This window comes from Chrysemys picta, chromosome 8 (assembly GCF_011386835.1).
Source record: "Chrysemys picta bellii isolate R12L10 chromosome 8, ASM1138683v2, whole genome shotgun sequence".
NCBI classification, from domain to species: domain Eukaryota; kingdom Metazoa; phylum Chordata; order Testudines; family Emydidae; genus Chrysemys; species Chrysemys picta.
Genome location: NC_088798.1, coordinates 74,720,548 through 74,740,693, shown reverse-complemented (window position 1 = coordinate 74,740,693; position 20,146 = coordinate 74,720,548). Strand labels below are relative to the sequence as shown.

Genomic DNA, 20,146 nt, shown 5'->3' with positions numbered 1-20,146 from the left:
GGTATAAGGCTTGTATTGTCCAAAGCTCTGGGGTTTCCAGAAAATACCACGTTTGTTTCTTTAATTGTTTTCTGTTCACCATGCAGTGATGCCAGCTTAAAAGATACTCTTTCTGACTCGGACTCTGACATGGGCAGCACCGAACAGCTTGACCATGGCAGCACAGACACATTAGCAAATGGCTGCAAGGCAGATAGTGATGCTGCCAAGAGACTGGCCAAGCGCCTCTATCACCTTGAAGGATTCAAGCGCTGTGATGTGGCACGCCAGCTTGGGAAAAAGTAAGTGGCTCTTTACATCATGGATAGGTCACAAGGCAAGTGTTAGAGGATCTGGATCTGGGGAGAAGTCTACTGCTATAGATCTGATTTGCAATGCTGAGCTCAAAGCTGGCATGAAAATGGCCCTACCATATGGGACAAAAGTGAACACTGGGGAGAATGGAACAGGACAAAAGTAGAAGTGATTTTTAAAGTGAAAGATCTGCTGTTCCAGGGAACTGTTGGGCTTGCTTCAGAGTCAGGTTCAATTAAGAGCATTGGGATCTTTCTGGGTAATAAGCGCTGTGTGAAATTGACATGAGCCCAACCCACACACCTAGAACCAAACACTCCTGAACTTTGGAGATGTTCAGAGAGTGGACCAGGATCATGATCTGAATTTCACAGATGATCACAGATGAACAAGTTCTTGCTCTGACTTTATAATAGGTCCAAACAAGACCCCTGAAACTAACACCCCCAGAGTCTAAGGGGTTTGAGATCCAGATCTGGACTTTTTGATTAGGACCCATTTCTGACATAACATATACTGAAATCTGATGTAAGCCACCACTCCAGGGACTTTGCTTAGAAGAGGTGGTTGTTGGGGAGAACCCCAATAAAACTCTTAACACTGTTTTTTATTGAATGCCTCCACTGGGCTCAGTCATGTACAAAGCAGGGACTCAGTTGTCTCTCAAAGAAAATGAACAGCAGGTGTCATTGCTAATGCTACAAAGGGATAACCTCTCCTATCACTGCACAGTTCTATACCATGTCAGTTTCGATCTCCCTGGGTGATTCCAGTAAGGGTTAGTTCTCAGGCTGTTTCCTCTTGCTGTTCTTTCAAGCCTGGCTGATGTTCCCTTTCCTTGTTCTGTATATTTGTGAGGTTTGTGCCTGTTACCGGTAAGCCTGGATTGTCCAATGGGGGGTTGCATACAAGGGGAAGAGGAGCAGAGGTGAAAGTAAGCCGGTACCCCCCAGCAGGGCTGGCTTTAGCAAGAGCGGGGCCCAATTCATGGGGGCGGGGCTTGCGGCAAGCCCTGCCCCCAGGAATCGGGCTGCGCTCTGGCCGTAGCTCCAGCCAGGGTCGCGGGGTTTGGGGTCGGGCCAGGGCCAGCGCGCTCAGCCGGAACCGGGGCCTGAGCCGGGCCAGAGCCACTGGGGCTGGGGCCGGGGGTGCTCGGCCGGCGCTGGGGCCCTGGGGCCCGAGCTGGGCCGGAGCCGCTGGGACCGGGGCCGGAGCCACTTAGCCGGGCCGGGGCCGGAGGGAGCCGCTCGGCCAGGGCCGGACTGGGCCGCGCCGTGCCTCCCCAGAGCCCTCCTCCTCACCGTCCCCCTCCACCCCAGCTTACCTGCTGCAGCCCGCCTGCTCCTGCTTGTTTTCAGACTTCCTTGAACATCTGATTCGCGGGAAGCAGGGGAGTGGGAGGAGCAGGGGGCGGAGCGTTCAGGGGAGGGGAGGAGGGGGAAGTGAGCTGGGGGAGAGGTGTGGACGGCTGCGGGGCCCTTTTAGGCGTGGGGCCCAATTCAGCCGAATCAGCCTAAAGCCGGCCCTGCCCCCCAGTATGGCGTACCGGCAAGAGCCGGTGCGCCGTACTGGACCGGCTTTCTCAGGTGGCAGTTTAAAGGGCCTGGGGCTCCCAGCAGCGGCTGGAGCCCCAGGCCCTTTAAATTGCTGCCAGAGCCCCGCTGCCAGAGCCCCCGGGTAGCAGAGGTGACCCCCGGGGCTCCGGCGGTGATTTAAAGGGCCCGGGGCTCCGCTGCGGTAGTGGCGGCTGGGAGCTCCAAGCCCTTTAAATCACCCCGGAGCCCCGCCACTGCTATCCCAGGGTTCTGGCAGCAGGGCTCAGCAGCGATTTAAAGGGCCTGGGGCTCCGCTGAAGTAGCGGTGGCCAGAGCCCCGGGCCCTTTAAATGGTCCCTGAGCCCCGGGGCTCCCAGCCACCTCTGCAGTTGGTTGCGGGCTCCCAGCCACTACTACCACAGCTGGAGCCTGGGGCCCTTTAAATCAAGATTTAAAGGCCCCGCCCCTTCCAGTTGAGGCCCCACTCCCTGCTCAGGACTCCAGCGTACCAGTAAATCCTTTAAGTTACTTTCACCCCTAAAGGGGAGGATCCTGGCCCTGCAAGTAAGCGCCCCACATTGTCCTTTCCATCTGACATCTGACCCCAGTTTAGGGGCAGCTTATATTAAAAGTGCCACAGTCACTCACAGGCTCCACTACAATTAGAATATTAGGCCTGCAGCCCTAACGTTTACAACTCCTGCTGAAACGAACAGGAGCTCTGGACAGAGAAGGATCAGACCAGCTCGTATCATCTAGTACCTGCAGCCCCTCTTCTGCCAGTCAAAGGGCAAGAACAAACACCAATGAAGCATAGACTGCCCCATCGCAGGTGACAATCAGGGGACCTATAGGATGGCATTTCGGACACTGATTCAGAATGCTGCTTGCATTACCTGCCATGAAATAAGAATACTGAGGCCCCAGCAGAGAGCGTGTTCACAAAGCCACTCAGACAATAACGAGCATACACAGAGATGACAACTACTCTACTGCACGGTGAGCCATCAGCTGCCCTGTAGTGGGCTGGAGAGCCCCCATGGCCACACCCTTCAAACCTGGACTGGATGTGGCAATGTGACCTTCTCCCCTGGCATGTAAGTAGTTTTACTGCACTTGTTACTTACTCTTAAGAGGGAATCTCTTTGAATTCACAGTAGAGGGGCAAAGTTAAGCTTGGAGAATAACCCAATTGGTTATGTAGAATATTGTGGCTCGAGAATGGATCTTAAAACAGTGCAGTATGTATCCACTTCTAACCCTGTGCCGATATTCAGGGGAGAAATATTTGAAAGGGTCAGAACTCCTGGGTTCTGCTCCTGGCTCTGGCATAGGAGTATTAGTAACTACAACAATCTAAGAACCTGTATTAGTCACTGCTCCTTCACAAGAGGAGCAATCTTTGGAGGGGGGAGAAAACACTAGCCATAGGTTAGATATTGGTCCTATGGGATTTTCTGCTTGGCCTGGCCCACTAGCCAAGCGAACTCTCAAACCCCTGATTGGGAGTCTTATTGCTTTCCAGGCAATGGTTTCCCTGTACTGTGTAAATTATACTATGAACTCATATAGGGCCAGACCTGGAGTCTCTCTACCCTAGGGATGCCCTGGTTGGTATCAATTTAGGACCTGATCCAGGCTCTATTCCCTCTGATCCAGTGCCCATGGAAAGCAATGGAAAGATTCCCATTGATTCCCAATGGATCTGGAATCTAGTCCTTAATCTTTCCTGAGAGAGTCATGGCTGCCAGTGAAACCTGTTTGCTAATTAACATGTTTTTTGTTTCCTTGCAGGGGCTGAGTGCCTTCAGCTGCCCCTTTTATGCACGGGTGGAGATCCATTGCAATAGATCCTCCTACTCCAGCCAGGCACAGAGGTGGCAAGCAATGCAAACGAACAGAAGGGAGGAATGGGGACGTTTAACTTGTGCGATGCCGCGGAAGCTGGGATCTTCCAAGGCACTGGAGCAAATAGTCTCTGGGTTTAATGAAGAGGGGCTGGTGCAGTGCTTTCCCAGTGAGGTGTGTCCTGGGCTCTTGAATGTGTTTCCTGCCTTGATTTGTCCAAAGCCAGATCTGACGACCCAAAGGACACGCTGCATGACCTGCATCCTCTCCCAGCGAAGGGAAAGGGAGCGGGACATGGAGGCCACGTCTCTGGCAGGAATGACTCTGCAAGAGTTATGTTTTTCATTAGAAATCTCTCTGATCTATTTTGATGAGCTGTTTCTAATGCATGTAATGTGTGTATTGTGCCTGCAGCACGGGATCCGTGACACTGTACGTTCAAAATAAATACAAATGCTAATAAAATCAAGCACCACTTGCTTTATGGTGGGACTCTGTCAGATATCGTAAGCTGGGCAAGATCAAGCCAAAGTAACGTGTGGATGGGAGCAGTGCTTAATATGTAATGAAAGAGGTGCTGGGGCTCAAGCAATTTTTTACATTCATAACTGATGCAGCAAGCCCAGAGGTGCCAGGGCTCTGAACTGCCAAGCCCAGAGGTGCCGCGGCTCAGCCCTGGCAAGCCCTGGCACACATTAAGCACTGGGTGGGAGACCTCCACGGAAATCTCAGGCACTGTAGGCAGTGGAGCTGGAGATGCAACTGGATGGCTCTGTTCCCTCTAACTTAACGCTAAGCCAATTCCCCAGGGTGAGGCTCAGAAATGTTGCTTCACTGGCGCAGCCTCCCTTTGGCTGACATGGAAAGCCAAGGTCCTAACCAGCTGTGGCTGCTAATGTCTCCACAGTTCTCATTACAGAAAATAAAAGTTCAAGTCCAATTCTGATTCCAAAGCCACCTAAACAAACAAAAATACAGCAGAACCAGCAAGTTGCCCACATGGATAAACCAACAATTCCATGACCCTGAGCTCAGATCCTGCAAAGGAACCATTAACACAGCTCTGCTCGCCTTCAGTTATTAAGTCCATGAGATTCCATGCAGGAGTAAAGCTCTGCACTTGGATCCACTTGCAGGATTGGGGCCTTAAGCATACCCCTTGTTCCCCTTCTCTCTTATCCGTCTTTTGTCTGTAGTTATCTCTGAGGTTTATGTCTAAACTTGTAAGGGCTTTGGGGCAGTGATGTCCTCTATTGTGCGAAATTCCTCGCACATTTTGGACTTATAAAAATAATACCGTCATTCATTATTTGTATTAGGTAGCGCTACAAGGCCCCTTTGTGCTAATGCAGATGTTAGTTCAATGTCCTGGACAAATTCCAACATAGATCATTACATTCTGCCTCCCTAAATTAACCCTGCAATTTTCACTGCAGCCAGTTTTCTCTTCCTGACCTCAGCCGTTGTGTTATGTTGTTGAACACTGTTTCACTCCAGACGCAGCAGCATTACAATGATAGATGAACGATCCCTGTGTGGCTGGCATATCAGTTTGTAAAATGCTTTGGGATCCGTTGAGATGAAAGGCTCTATATCAATGTAGGATAATTAGCATTAAGCATCACATTTTTCATGAGACTCAAAAGGGCCATCATTATATGAATTACTGGTGCTCCAAAGGGCATATGCTGTTAAGCTGAGATAATTACCCATTTCTCGCAAACATCCATCAATTATTCGTTCATTAATTTTTGGTATTAATATCAAATATTAATGGAGGCATCGCTAGGCTGCAGTGCCACAGGCAAAGAGCAAACAAGCCACATTGAGAGATCTGAACAAGGGCTGGGTATCTCTGCAGCCACAGGAAATGCACTGGCTTTTATACAAAACTCCTTTGTCAGGATTTTCAAAACTGGAGGCATGAAGTTAGGCCCTTGAGCCCATAGTTAGGTCCCTAAATAAGTGGCCTGATTTTCAGAAGTCAACCAGAAGTTACCACTGAGCTCGGGATCAGGGTTGAAGATCATGGCAACTGACCAGCACTTTTGAAAGATCAGGTCACTTATTTCGGTCCCTGAATACAGGGTGAGATTCTCTTCTGCCCCGAAGTGCGTGGGCAAAGGTGGCTTTCAGCTTATGACACCTTCCTACCTCCTGATTCGAGGCTGCTCCTTCTTCTTAGTGTATGCACAACGTGCCTCAGGTGGCATGTGACCAGGATTCAGCACTGAATTTGGTCCGCTGTTTGGATCGTTAGCTTCCCCGGCCCGGGTACTGATGGGGAGTGTGATGTGAACGCTGATCCATGCTTGCCTTTGAGGCTGCAGAGAGCCAGAATGGCTGCAGTGGTGTGTGCTATGCCCCTCCCTCTCATATTTGCAACACCCCGTCAGCTCCGCCCCAGAACACTCCATACACTGTGGGCCACCTACAGCAGCCCAATGCATTGCCTGCATGGTGGAAATCTCCCCTGGCCCTCAGCAGCTGTTTATGGCCCCCATACGCCACTCACACAGGGAGGAAGGGTCTGTCTACACTGCAGCACAGTTTGAAATAGCCAAGCTAGCTTTGATCTAGCTAGATCCAATTAGAATAGCAGTGGAGCCATGGCAATGCGGGATGTCCAAGCCCACCTGGGATCCTAGATATGTACTTGAATGGCTAACCCACGCTGCCACCACTTCATTGCTATCGTTATTGGAGCCAGGCTAGATCAAAGCTAGCTGGGGCGTGACTACACATGCGGCAGTCAGACCTCTGAGTGCAGTGTAGACGGAGCGTTAGGAGCCTGATTCTAGGCAGCCCAGGTGTAAAATCAGACCCCGATGTTCTGCTGAGGATTCCTTAGCCTGCAGCTTGACATGGCTGTTTAGGAAATAGATTGTGGTCCGCACGTGCTGGCTACATTGTACATAATGGCTCTGCAGATCATTTAAAAATTCATATGAAATGCAATGACACCAGCAAACAGCGGATGAGTTAATCAGACATAAAAGGCGTTTTCAAAATATGCCCTTCGCAACTATGTGGCGTTCCTTGTCCTCCTCCGTCCCCAACCAAAATGTCTTTCATGGGCAAGCCCTGGAGATGGAACACTATATTCAGCTGCAATTGCCATTTTGACAGGCAACATCTTCTAGATGCTTTACAGCGCCGGGAGGAACATGATTTATAGTCAGAAGAAAATGGAGCCTGTAAAAGAGACACAACAGGATCCTTTGGTTATTCTCACTCAGTGCCTCCCTTGTCAATTTGGCTTGGTTTTCAAGTTAAAATACCTGGTTTCTGTCTGCCAGGGCCGCACGCTGAACCTGGAAGTCAAGCCATGTCCTTCCCAGTCACACAGCATTAAGCCATGAAGAGAGTGCAGTAGCAGGCTGTCAGTAGCTGTGTCAGGGGCATATTGGTGCCAGGAGCTTTCAGGCACCTGAAAAGTGCATTAATATCTTACGAATGCAGTGGCTCACTGCAGTCAGAGTACGGCTCATGGATATCACAGCACATCTTGGCCTATACGAATCTTTAACAACAGCTTTGTGGGGGCCGTTTGCACTGTCTCCTTCCACTCTGAAGTGTAGTTCCTATAAAGGATGAGAGATGCTAAAGAGCAGGTGACAGATGCTTTTCCTCTGTCGTTTGGAGCAGAGAGGATTTGTGGCTTGATATCTGTTCCAACCTGCTCTTTTTGATGGCTCCCAAGGTTCCTCATTTGGGTTCCTTCCCCTCAAGCCCAACTTCAGAAGCTCTTCAGCCTGTCAGCAGAAATGTGTGGCCCAGCACTAGCAGCCAGAGTTAACGAAAGGAGCTCTACCTGTTTAGCTCACCAAAAAGAAGATCAAGCGGTGACTTGATTACAGCATATAAGAACCTTTACTGGAAGAAAACATTGGGTACTAAAAGAGTTTTTAAACTAGCGGAGAAAGGTACAAGGAAAACCAATGGCTGGAAGTTAAAGCCAGACAAATTAAACTGAGAAAGGTACCTAATTTTAATAGTGAGGGTGATTAACCCCTGGAACACATGACCAACTGAAGCGGTGGAGTCTCCATCTCTTGACACCTTCAGATCCAGACTGGATGCCTTTCTGGAAGAGATGCTTTGCCCTCATGCAGACCAACACTGTCTCATTGTTTCCTTGTATGCCTCCATTGGCCCATCTGTATCCATCTGTTGTTTCTTGTCTTATACTTAGATTGGACACTCTTTGGAGTAAGGACTGTTTTTTTGTTCTGTTTGGACAGCACCAGCACAGTGGGGTTCTGGTCCATGATGACTAGGATTCCTAGGCGTTATGGTCATACAGATATTAAATAATACAAATAATGATAGTCTAACACAAGAGATTGGGTTCAGTACAGGAGTAACTAGGTGAAATTCTCTGGCCTGTGTTTTACAGGAGGTCAGTTTTATGGTCCCTTCTGGCCTTCAGATCTATAAATCTATGAACTTACCTTCTTCCATAAAGATTAAAACATGGCATAGAGAATCATTGCTGGTGAAAATTCCTGTGATCGCCAAGTGGTATTATAGATGGCCAGGTCCAGAGATGCAGCTGAGAGGGCTATTCCAAAACCCATGTTCTCCTTCAGCCCCCTCCTCACTCTTCCCCTCCCCCAGCCTCTCTTCTCACACACTCCATCCCCACAGGGAGGCCTGGTTGTCTTTCCCTGCTCCCCCTCCCACCGTTTCCTTCCATCCCAGTCACATAACAGGCGTAAGACCTTGTGTGTGTGTTTCAGTGAGCTAGTCCCAGCTGTGTACTGGCAAGAGTTACTCCATCACTCTGACATCATCAAAACAGCTCAACAAGCCTAATCCACTGGCTTTGTCTAAAGTCATTGTCTATGTCTCCCCCTAGTGGCTGGACCTGGCAAAGACCCTGCTTCTTACTGTACTTACTCGTAGCTGAACGACTCCTTCCGTTCAAACGGCAGGGACTTGTGCTGGGGGTCCTAGATTCAATGCTCACCATTGACTGTTTTGTCTCTGTGTAGGCAGCCAGAGTTCACTACACAGGCAATAAAGGGGCAGATTTTCAAAGGCAACTGGGGGAGTTAGGCCCCCAACTCTGTTTTCACAGGCACAAAGGGCTGTTAGGTGCTCAACTCTCATTAAACATCCATCAAGGGTCACTGAACTGCCCTTTATGCCTGTGAAATCTACCCCAAGGATTTAAGGCGGGGGATTTTAGAATCTCTGCAAGTACCTGCTGGAAGTTGGGTTGGCCAGGAGAGGAGACTCTGAGATTCCTGTTATAAAGAGAGTGTTCTTCCCCTATGGGTCAGCTGATTGCTCCCTCTTTAATTACAGCAATGAATTTAGCAAGTTGGTAGCAGAAGAATATCTCAGTTTCTTTGACTTCACTGGGCTCACCCTGGACAAAGCACTCAGGTGAGTCGCTCTGTTTTCATTAAAGACCTACCCCAGGACAAATTGATCTAGAAGCCCCGTGTTTCCAATTTGCCATGTGGTATCATTATTTGCCATGTAGTGGCACCCCGCTCATGCAGTTAAGGTTTGATGACTGATTGTGTGTATAATGACAGCTGGAGGCTGACAGATGTGTTGGGGTAACAGGAATCCCAGCTGTGGTTAAATATTTACCGTGATATAATGATCGGCACGATATGCTCCCATTGGAAACAGGGTCTGAGCTGCACGAACCACACTTGGCCAGAGCTTGAAGGGGTTTGGGTCTGGGGTTCTAGTTAGGACCCATCTCTCTGTGGAAAACACCAAATTAAAGTAACGCCCCGTTGATCATGAGGCAAACCCAGCCCCAGCTGGCACCATTCTCCTGTGCGAGGGACAGGGCTGGATTCAGGGAGCTGAGCTGGCATGGAGCCCAGCATGCAGGATATTAGTGGGAACAGGCCATCGGGGGCAGGGCAGGGTGAGAAGATGCCGCTCTCTGAGTGGGGTCACACAGAAGCACGCAGGCCATGGGGTTGAGCTAGAGTCCACAGAGCAGCTCCACAGCTGCTCCATAGTCTTGCAGAAAGGCTGTTGCCCCTTTGCTCCCTGCACAGCTCAGGAAGGGCCCTGGGCTGTGGATTTCCGTCTAGACCCATAAGATGAAATGTCCTTTTCTATTTGCAGAACGTTCTTGAAAGCATTCCCTCTGATGGGAGAGACGCAGGAACGGGAGCGTGTGCTGATCCACTTCTCCCGGAGATACTGCCAGTGCAACCCAGAAGAGAGCACGTCGGAAGGTACCTCCCCGCCTCCTGTCAGACACCTCACCCTCCCTGACAGTGCTGACAATGCGCGCATAGCAGCTGGTCTGCTGTACAACCAAGAGCAGAGATCCCAAAGCGCAGCCTGGGGTCTGCTGGTGGCCTGGAGTCTGCTTGCTGGTAATCTGCAAAGTGCTGACTAGTGCTGACTCAGAGAGCATGAGCAATTCCTTCCTGAAGGACAAAGCAGGGTCACACTTCAGGGAGGGGGACATTTATAAATAGTCCATAGCTAATAATTGATTAATGGATGTGACATGCAGGAGTAATCTGTGGTGTACGTGGTTATAAACACAGCAGAACAAGGTGGTTCTAAACCATGCTTCTAAGCAACCTGTGGGCTCCTATAGCAGTCTCTGGTTATTAAAACCTCTATTAAATATTTATTAGCCTTTTATAAACGATTTAGAAATGGAACCTTAATATAAAGTGTGACCCAACAGGCTTATCTCACTAAGGGCCACTAAAATCCACAGATACATTATCCTAAGACTTCCCCATGGCAGACATTGTGGCAGATGCTACAAATCAGTGACATGATCATGTGGGGGAGAGGAGGTGATCCACTTGGTTGCAGATGGAAAGGGAGTGCCCCATAGGAGAATATCTGCATTAAGATGTCATCCACACTAGGGAAAAATTTGAAAACCCCAGTCTAGATTACTGGCGATGGTAACGCAGGTGTTTTCCTTACCATGACACACCTTCATGTGTAATGGTCTTGTCAATATATTTGTTGTCTCATTTTGTAGAGAAAACAGCTAAGCTTTTAATTTGAGCAACCTCCTATGACTATATTGCTGCTCCCATGATCTGTATTCATTTTTCCAACAAACCCTATAAAATGCAGTTGGGGGAGGGAAAGATATTTTTTCATTTGAAATATTTAGTCAAGCAATTCCCAGTACAAAGATGCGAAAAAACAGAAGGTGTGTGTGTGATGCCTACAAGATCAAAGGGATTGCACAATGAAATGCCCTGGGCATACTTTGCAAGCAGAAGTCTGGACAGCCCATTATAGTGCAGTCCTGCAAACATGAGTTTGACAGCTTTGTCATTTGTGCTGAGCATATTGTCTTCTGCTGAGAGGAGCACAGGGGTCAGGAAAAGAGATCTCCTCAAGTGAAGTTACAGGTGGGAATGGAGGTGGGGCAGGCTTTGGTGGGAGAATAGCCAGCATTTCACCTCATAGGACTCTTGGTTGCAATCCCTGTGATGGAATGTTTAAATCCAAACTAACTGGCTGTTTCTAGTGGTTTCACTTGTTGTTTGATTGCACAGAAATATTTCTGTTGATAAAAGGTTTTGCAAAGTCATATTTTTATAAAATCTTCAGGCCAAATCCTTTCAACTTCACATAGTGCTTTCAAATCTGCTTGTGTGAGTAAGTGCTACTCAACGTAAATGCTGGGTCTAAATTAACCATAGTGTCCATTTAACAATACTATATAACATTATTAGAAACAGCTCATGTGCATCTGCAATTCCTGACTAGCTTTGGCGATCCAAAGGGAGAACATTCTTACACTACATTGTATGTTTGCTAACTAAAAGGCTAGCAAATCCAGTCTCCAATTTGGGATAGCTCCTTTCCAAATTTAGCTTGCAAAAGATGAGTGGTTTTCAGACATTTGTGAGATGGCTGAAAGTCAAACATGGGTTGAACTGAACTGTACAGTTGGTGGAATATAACATACCGTATGCAGTCAGCTGCCTAGAAGGGCAAACACCAGCTCAAGACAAGATTGCAGTTACATGATGACAAAGCTATGCTGTGCAGTGAGTTATAATCAATTTGTCCTGGCTGAGTCTGCCCCTTGTGGATGGTCACCAGTCTGCGGTAGTGAACCTTTGGATTCCACCTGCTTCCAGCCTGCTGGGTTTGTAGAGAGGCCAGGCACTGTCTCTGCTTCCTCCTCTAGGCACACTCCCAGGGTGTAGACTGCATGTCTGAACTCCTTCCTTGGGATGGGAGACTCCACCAGCCAATTGCTCTCGACCCCAAGATCAGTGCAGCACTTCCCTCCTGCCTCTGCCCCATGGGATGTCTGGTTTATAATTTGATTCTTCAGGAACATGTGGCTGTGCAAGGAACTTCTTAAACATGCACACTTTACTCTTAGGGCTTGTTTACAAAGGGACAGTCAGGAAAATTAATCCGAATTCAGATTAAACTAAACCAAATTAAGGCCACTTTAATTCTGAATGAGAGTGTTCACACAGGGATTTAATGCAGTTTAACTAATCCACTTTAAATTCACATCTTTAGTTAGTTCAGATTAATTTCCCGAGTGTCCCAGTGTAAACAAGCCCTTAGAGAGCACAGGACATTTACCAATCTAGGCAAATCAGCAAACATCTTTAACACAACCCCACTCTTGAATCCTCACTGCTACTGAATCCTTGGGATTTGGACCGTGTCCTTGGGTGAAGGCAAAGCCCCACTTCCCCGGGGGAGGTCTGTTTGAGTGGTGGAATGGCTCCATTTCCTTACAGAGCATGTCATTTTCAAAGCAGTCTGTGCCACCTTTGTTTGTTTGTTTCTATACTCCTGCTGGGGATTTTCCATGCTCCAACCCCCTAGGAATTACTGGGGCAGAGTCATCAAAAGTCAATGGTTCTCTTGGTAGCAACCTCATTGTTCTACCAGGGCAGAGGAAGTAAATGTTAATGGACCTTGATAGCCCTGTCACACAGTCTCCAGACATAGCTGCCAGCTTCCTGCTACAAGATGGATGATCGCCTTCACAACGACTGTTACAAGTACCAGTATTGTTCCTAAAACAGCATGGAATTCATAACTGGACCCCAAACTATCCCATAAGGTATGACTGTACAATTAATGCCAATGGCTGTTGCAAAGACTTTGGGGTTTAATGTCCCTTCCGTGAATGATCATGAAACACATTATTGTACATATTTCAAAACAGCAAATAAGTTGGTGCTGGACCGGAGGTAACCTGGCCCCTAAGAGTGGTGTTCTTGAAGATAAAACAGATTTTGACAGCAAGATTTTGTCTGACAAGTGTCATGTAGACAAGGAATTTGGGTTCTTGGAGGCTCCACTGAATGCAATTTGGTAAGTTCCTTTTGTCACATTCTTTATGTGCTTCACTGACACATTTGTCATGAGACCATGTGTTTGACAGGTTGTTTTCCTCAAGTCACCCACCTATTTCCAGCTCTTCTATCATCATCAATATACCTAGCCCCTGAAATGCTGGCATTGCAGCTGTGCAGTGCATCTTCCCGCATTGCCGCAGAGTATCTACCAGTCTGGAGGATACTGTGTCCCTCCATCTTCCATGCATATTCCACATCACTCACTTTCACTTGATTCCATTCATGGCATTCAGTTTCCCAGTGGCTTGGAGCTCAGGCCAGTGTTGTATGCATTTTGGCCCAGATCCTCAAAGGTTTTTCGGTGCCTAACTCCCAGACCGTGGTGTCTCAGGAGATCATGTCCTCTATAGCCCAGAAGCCTGGATAGGGAAATATTACATTCCCTCTGGATAAATACAAGTTGCATCAGAGTATTTCATCAGAGTATGAGTATTGCATCAGAGTATGATTTTCTGCTCTTTATTTCTTCAGCCATGTAAAATGATGGAGTGTTGTCTATTGGTTACAGAAGTGGGGGAGGGAATCAGGAATTCCAAATTAGGTTCTCTGCTCTGCTCCTAACTCACTGTGTGACCTTGAGCAAGTCACTTACCTTCCCTGTGCCTCAGCTGAATGATCTGTAATATAGGGGCAATCACTTATGTCCCTCCCGGGGGCCTTGTGTGGGTTAACTATAGACGGGCTGCAGCGAGAGGGTTTATCATCATCATCCTCACAGCTACATCAGTGCCAACCTTCCCCCCAGAACCTGCAATCAATTGCCACCCTGCTATGCTGGGATGCTCTGGCCCCATGAAGAGCAGTACAGATTAGGGCTCAGCCAACCCACCCCTTGGCGTGGCCCTTTAAGGTTTTGGGAGTTCACAAGGGTGCAGTAAGTGGCAGAGGCAGATGCTGGCAGAGAGGAAGCAGTTCTGGGGAATAATTAGTGTTTGGGCGGAAAAACCCATTACTGTTCCTTTAAGGAGCTCGGACCAGGAACTTTGTAGTGCAGGCTGGGCAGCCTTCCACTCTCTACTGCCAGGCAGTCTGAGCCCAGGAGAGCAGGGCAGAATAGGCTGTCTCCTCCCATGTAACAGAGAGAAGCGTGCACTGCACGAGGCAGCTGTCTGCCTGCTGACCCCACCAAGGCTAGGAGAGAAAGAATTGCCTGGGGAAAAGGGCCAGCTGGGGAGAAGCTGGCTGAGGCCTGCCACTGGCCTGAATTACACCCCAGCTCCCAGAGGATGGCTGAGGCCCTTCTCCAGGGAGCATGGAAATTATAACCCAGCTCCAGGAGACAGGGCTGGAGAGTCTGGAACTGGGGAGAGGGAGCCTACCTGAACCGTATCCGGACCCCAGCAGGGCGTGGACCTGAGGGACTAAAGATGAGGGTTTTGTACTTTGTAGTCGAGTTAATAAATCACAGCCCACACAAAGGGGGTGTCTGTTTGTAGTACTGGCGGCTGAGTAAATGATTGAAAGAAGGAGGTGAAGGCAGTGCTCCTGTGGGCCACAAGGGGCTGCACATGAGGGTTGTGCTGTGACACCTGCCCTGACAGGGACACCCCAGGAGCAGGAAGTAAGATCGATCGCCACAGTTCGTTGAGCTCTTGAAACTGCAGGCAAAGGCTTCTGGCACTGAACAGCCAACAGAGGTGGGCCATAGCTCATTCTCAGTGCATGGAGCCACTCGTTCCCCTGCCCCTCTTGCCTGGTGTGGAACATACCATGCTGCTGAGCCCTTAGGTGATTCGCTGCTCGATACGTGTACATGGAATAAGGCAAATGAAGTATGAGGTTTTGTTCTGCTCTCTTTTGCAGAGCCTGCCCCTGTAGTGACCGAGGCCACAGACAGGAAAGAGAAGACAGTGTTGGGGCTGACGCTGCTACTTCTAACTGCGAAAGGAGCATTTTTTTCATCAGTGTTGTGTATGAAATGCAGCTGATACTGTTTTTAAAACCCTCCTTCTGAGAACAATAAAAAGTTCCAAACAGCAGCTGGTGACAAGACTCATTCGGAAACTGCTCCCCTGTCCTTGCTTACTGGGCATTGGACCAAGCTATGAAATCAGGTGCCACTGAGAGGACTGGTCCCCGGGTAAGACCCTGATCCAGCCAAGCACTTACACACACATGTTGCTTTGAGCACATGAGTTGACCCATTGACAGAGCTCATGCTTTGCTGGACTGGGGGGCTGCCCAGTGCATCCGCTCCTGAACCATTCAGTCAGGGAGAGACTTTCCACTCACCTGAATGGCAGCAGGATCAAGCATTATGTTTCCAGGTGGGGGCAAAAGGTGCATGTAGCATTCATCCGTGTCCAGGCCAGGCACAGCTGTGGTCCTTTGCTCAACTAGGCACAGTGATTGCTCCTCATAGCAACTCCTAGGATGCTAGAGGTGTCCCAGTCCCCCATCCTGAAATGGACATGCTTCCTCTACATGTCAGGAAGCACTGGGGGTACCCAGATTTTTACCATATTGGTTAATAATTGAAGCTATCTGGTAGCGAAGCTGAAATGCACTTTCTACATTCCTTCTTCTCCTATGTGCTAATTGCCTTCCTCTGCAGCATGGGACACTTGCAGCTGTAAACCGGTGTAAATGGTGAATTCTCTGTTACTTCAAGTCTTTAAACCATAGTGTGAGGACTTCAGTAACTCAGCCAGAGGTTAGGGGTCTATCAAAGGAGGAGTGGGTGGGTGAGGTTCTGTGGCCTGTGATGTGCAGGAAGTCAGACTAGATGCTCACGATGGTCCCTTCTGGCCTTAAAGTCCATGAGTCAGTGAAGGTGACCTGGGATTCACACCCCCTGTGCATGTGTGTGTGTTTGAGCCCATCATTATAGGTCTGTGACATGAGGGCCATTTACATGGCAGCCATTAGGCCATTATACGCACAGGATGATGACCTCACTGTACAGGGTCAAGCAGAAGAACAGGCTGAGCACGGAAGGGGAAAATCCCTTTTTTAAATACTCAGATCTTCAATAGCAGCAAACAGGGCCACCCCGGGGGGGGGAGGGGTGCAAGTGGGGCAATTTGCCCCGGGCCCCGCAGGGGCCCCCACGAGAGTTTTTTGGGGCCCCTGGAGTGGGGTCCTTCACTCGCTCCGGGGGCCCCGGAAAACTCTCGCGGGGCCTGGGCCCCCAGAGCTTCTTCCGCTTCGGGTCTTCGGTGGCAATTCGGCGGCGGGGGGGTCTTTCCGCTCCGGGACCCGCCGCCAAAGTGCCCTGAAGACCTGCGGCAGGGGGTCCTTCTGCCCTGGGACCCACCGCCGCAGTGCCGGGTCTTCAGCGGCAATTCGGCGGCGGGGGAAGACCCCAGGCCCCCTGAATCCTCTGGGCGGCCCTGGCAGCAAAGGGCATTCAGGATACTGCTTGCCAGGGACAGTTGTTCATATGTAAATGGGTTATTTATTCAGAGTCACTCTAGGGTGGGAGGCTCCCCAATAACATTGTAAAGCTACCTTATTAAGGGGAACGGGCAGGATTCACCCCCAGCTTGCTGGTGGGGATGTAAATTACGTCTCTCATCACCCACCTGGACCCTGTGCAGAAGGAGCATTGATCCAGGAATGAACCTGGGCCTATATACATATAAAAAACAGAGTCCTTCCCTATGTTACTGATGATGCTTGAAGAACGACATCCATGTACAACCTAGTTTTCTTCTCGCTCCTTAAAATATTTGATTCCTTTTTGCATTTTTCTCTGCGTGGGCAGTGAAAATAGGTTGGTCAGTTTCACCTTTCTTTTAGACAGTTTTGTTTTCCGGCTCCCATGCGCTAACAGGAGGCTGTAATGTTTGGGTCAAAGGAGCATATTTTATCTTAAGTTGAGCAAATAATTAATATTTTTTTCAGTTCAATGGCTGAACGGAAATTTTTTGAAAATGTCAAAATGAATTGTTTTCATTTTCAAAAAAAAAATTAAATTTTTTATTCAGCCAAAACTATTTGCCGATTCAACCCAAATATGTGACTAGTTTTGTTTGCCTGAAAAAAATGCACAAATAAATAAATAAAATAAATCAATAAATAAAATGGCCCAGATCTAGTTTTAAGATAGCTAAAAAGCGTTTTTAATAATGAAACCATTTCTCTGGGGGTTTATTGTAACGAATTCTGCCAGTGTCCATTTAAGCAATTGACAGCATTAGGGCGGGTTGGACATATTGTCCAAATTGGTAGTGTTGCCTAGCGCACACATGCCTGCCTGCACATCTTCGGCGCGCACACACATACAGCCACCCAGACACAGGTTGGTGCACACATATCTGCATACATGTGCGAACACACCCGCCCATTGAAAGACCCTTGCATCACACACAAGCATGCATGCGCACGTGCCCGCACCCCCCTACACACACACAGGCTGCCAGGGTTAGAAATGAGGCCACTTGGCTGCCGTCAGCAGGCAGCTCAGAAGTACCAATTGCTCCTTTTCCCCTTTGGTTTTGAATATGCCAATTGTAGCTGAAAAGTTAATTTTCAAATCTGCCTCCAGCTTCCAGAACAGCAGAAGTGCTTATCACTACGTGGGCTTCCCCATTGCTCTGCTGAGCAGAATGGGCACAAGCTATTGTGAAGTCACAGCAATCTCATTGCTTTGATTGGTGCTGTTCCAATTTGGGTATTTTTATATTCCATTTCCCTGGGTTTGAGGGGGGAGGCGGGAGGCTGATTTCTTCTGCTGGGCTTGGCAGAGGTTTCCCCTTGCGTTTGCACTTGGGAATGTTCCTAGAGCTCTCAAATCCAAATCCAGAAGGCTCCACTCAGGTTTTCCCCAGCCCCAGCTCAGACACAGTCACGTTGCCTTCAGCAGGAGTCTGCCTGCGTCTGGAGGGAATGCAAGCTGAGTAAAGAGCTCAGGATTTGACTCCAGGATCCCAGCATTATGGAGACAGCAAATCCCTTCTCAGTAATGGGGCAGTAAGGAGCTTGGCTGTGCACTGTGATTTCATCACAAGCAAAGAAATGATAGAAGGAGGAAGATCTCCCTCGCCAGTGCCCTCTTCACAGGAAGGTTTATTCCTGCTCCTGGATGCTGGTGATGCTGTTTAACCACAAAGAACTGGACTGCAGCGGCCCAAGCAATCCCACCGTACCCCCACTCCATGCAAGGGCTGGGCACAATGACACTCCCTTCGCTTCCAAGGCAGCGGGAGCCACTCCCTTCTCGTGACCATGGGGCACGCTGAGCATCCTAAGAGATGCACCTCATCCCTTTGTTCAGCAGGGGACTCTGGCAGGCACCATACCTCCTCGAGCTCCCCATGAGGCCAGGCAGGTCTGGGCACCACCTCCCTTCATGGAGCTGTTGGCAAACTCAGCCTGGCCTTAAGAGTCAATTCACAACGCTGGACATGAGGGGTGAATATACAAGGGATGTGCCCTGTTTGGGCCACAAAGCGCAGGGTTTGTTCAGGCAGACGGAGGAAGTGGTGACCAAAGAAGCCAGAGAAGGCGGGGCTAAAGAAGAAATTCTGCCTCCCTTGCATGGGCCATGACTCCACCTCCTCGCCACACCTTTGTGGCACATGAAAAGAACTGGCCACATGGTCAGGGATGCGCTTAAACCATGACACTGTGTAGTGCACAGTTTGGGGAGTTGCACTGGCCCCTGTGCAGGTGGCACTCTGCCTCTTAAATAGCAACAGGTCAGATGGTACCAATCTAGGTATTCAGAAGGCTCTGGAGAAGACGCTGCTGACCGAAGTACACAATCTCGTTTGAAGCAGCAACTCTCCAAAGGGGGCTGGAGGGACAGCACCTATCTGTAAAAAGAATACGCAGGGCCAGCGAGGGAATCCCAGAGCAGGTACAAACAGTAACGACAGAGTTACAAACACCGAGGGGGTCATGATGTGATGGGCCAAGCCAGTTTGGCTTCTGCAAAAGAACATTGTGACTGGCTCATACTCTGCTCAAACTCTTTGTTTGTTCTGACAAAATAGGGAGTAAGGAACAATAGGTGGATATAATTTATTTCAACTTTCAAAAAGCCTGTGACAAAGTCCCTCTGAAGAGGTCACTAATGAAGCGAAGTCGTGGGGTTAAAGGTGATGTTCTGAAACAGTCCAAGGGACAGAAAACAGAGAGTGGAAATAAATGGTCCATTTTCATACTGGAAGGAATTAGCACCGGGGTCCCACGTGGCTCTGTACCAGGATTGGTGTCCCATAATATACTTATTAATGAGCTGGAAACGGGGGTGAGCAATGAGGCGGCAAAAATAGCAGCTGATTGAGGTTAGTCAAACCTGAAGAGGGACTTCCGAGGGACCTACCCTAGCAAGGTGACTGAGCAGCCATGTGGCCACGGAATTCACAGCTGACAAATGCAGAGTCATCCAGACTGGAAGAAAGATTCTGAATCATTCAAACCTCCACCAGGGTACTAATTTAACACTCAGGAGAAACTCCTGGGCACCACTGTGACCAGCTTAGCGATGACTTCTGCCCAATATGCAGTGAGGAGCTGAAAAGCAATCAAACATTAGGGGGTATAAAAAATGAGAGAGACAGTGATCCTGGGGGTATTACAGTGCTGTTATAGAGCCAGAGAACATTAGCAAGCTGGCCTTTATGCTAAGACCACTGAAATCATTAACGTTAGAGATGAAGTTTCTTGACACCTTAAATGACTGCTTCTTGGAGCAGCTAGTCCTGAGACCCACAAGAGGAGAGGCAATTCTTGATTTAGTCCTAAGTGGAGCACAGGATCTAGTCCAAGAGGTGAATATAGCTGATAATAATAGTGACCATAATATAATTAAATTTAACATCCCTGTGGCAGGGAAAACATCACAGCAGCCCAACAGTGTAGCATTTAATTTCAAAAAGGGGAACTATACAGAAATGAGGAAGTTAGTTAAACAGAAATTAAAAGGTACAGTGCAAAAGTGAAATCCCTACAAGATGCATGGAAACTTTTTAAAGACACCATAATAGAGACTCAACTTAAATGTATAACACAAATTAGAAAACACAGTAAGAGAACCAAAAAAGTGCCACAGTGGCTAAACAAGGGAGTAAAAGAAGCAGTGAGAGACAAAAAGGCATCCTTTAAAAAGTGGAAGTTAAATCCTAATGAGGAAAATAGAAAGGAGCATAAACTTTGGCA

General features: G+C 48.6%; 1 protein-coding gene across 1 annotated transcript in view; it reads left to right on the top strand.

Annotated features, from left to right (window-relative positions):
- PSD2 (pleckstrin and Sec7 domain containing 2) overlaps positions 1–20,146 on the top strand; it is a 144,123-nt gene that overhangs the window by 81,557 nt on the left and 42,420 nt on the right. The window contains exons 4-6 of the mRNA XM_005280822.5: positions 87–281; positions 8,991–9,071; positions 9,780–9,892. Of these exons, the coding sequence (XP_005280879.1) occupies positions 87–281; positions 8,991–9,071; positions 9,780–9,892 (389 nt within the window). The remainder of the gene's footprint in view (positions 1–86; positions 282–8,990; positions 9,072–9,779; positions 9,893–20,146) is intronic.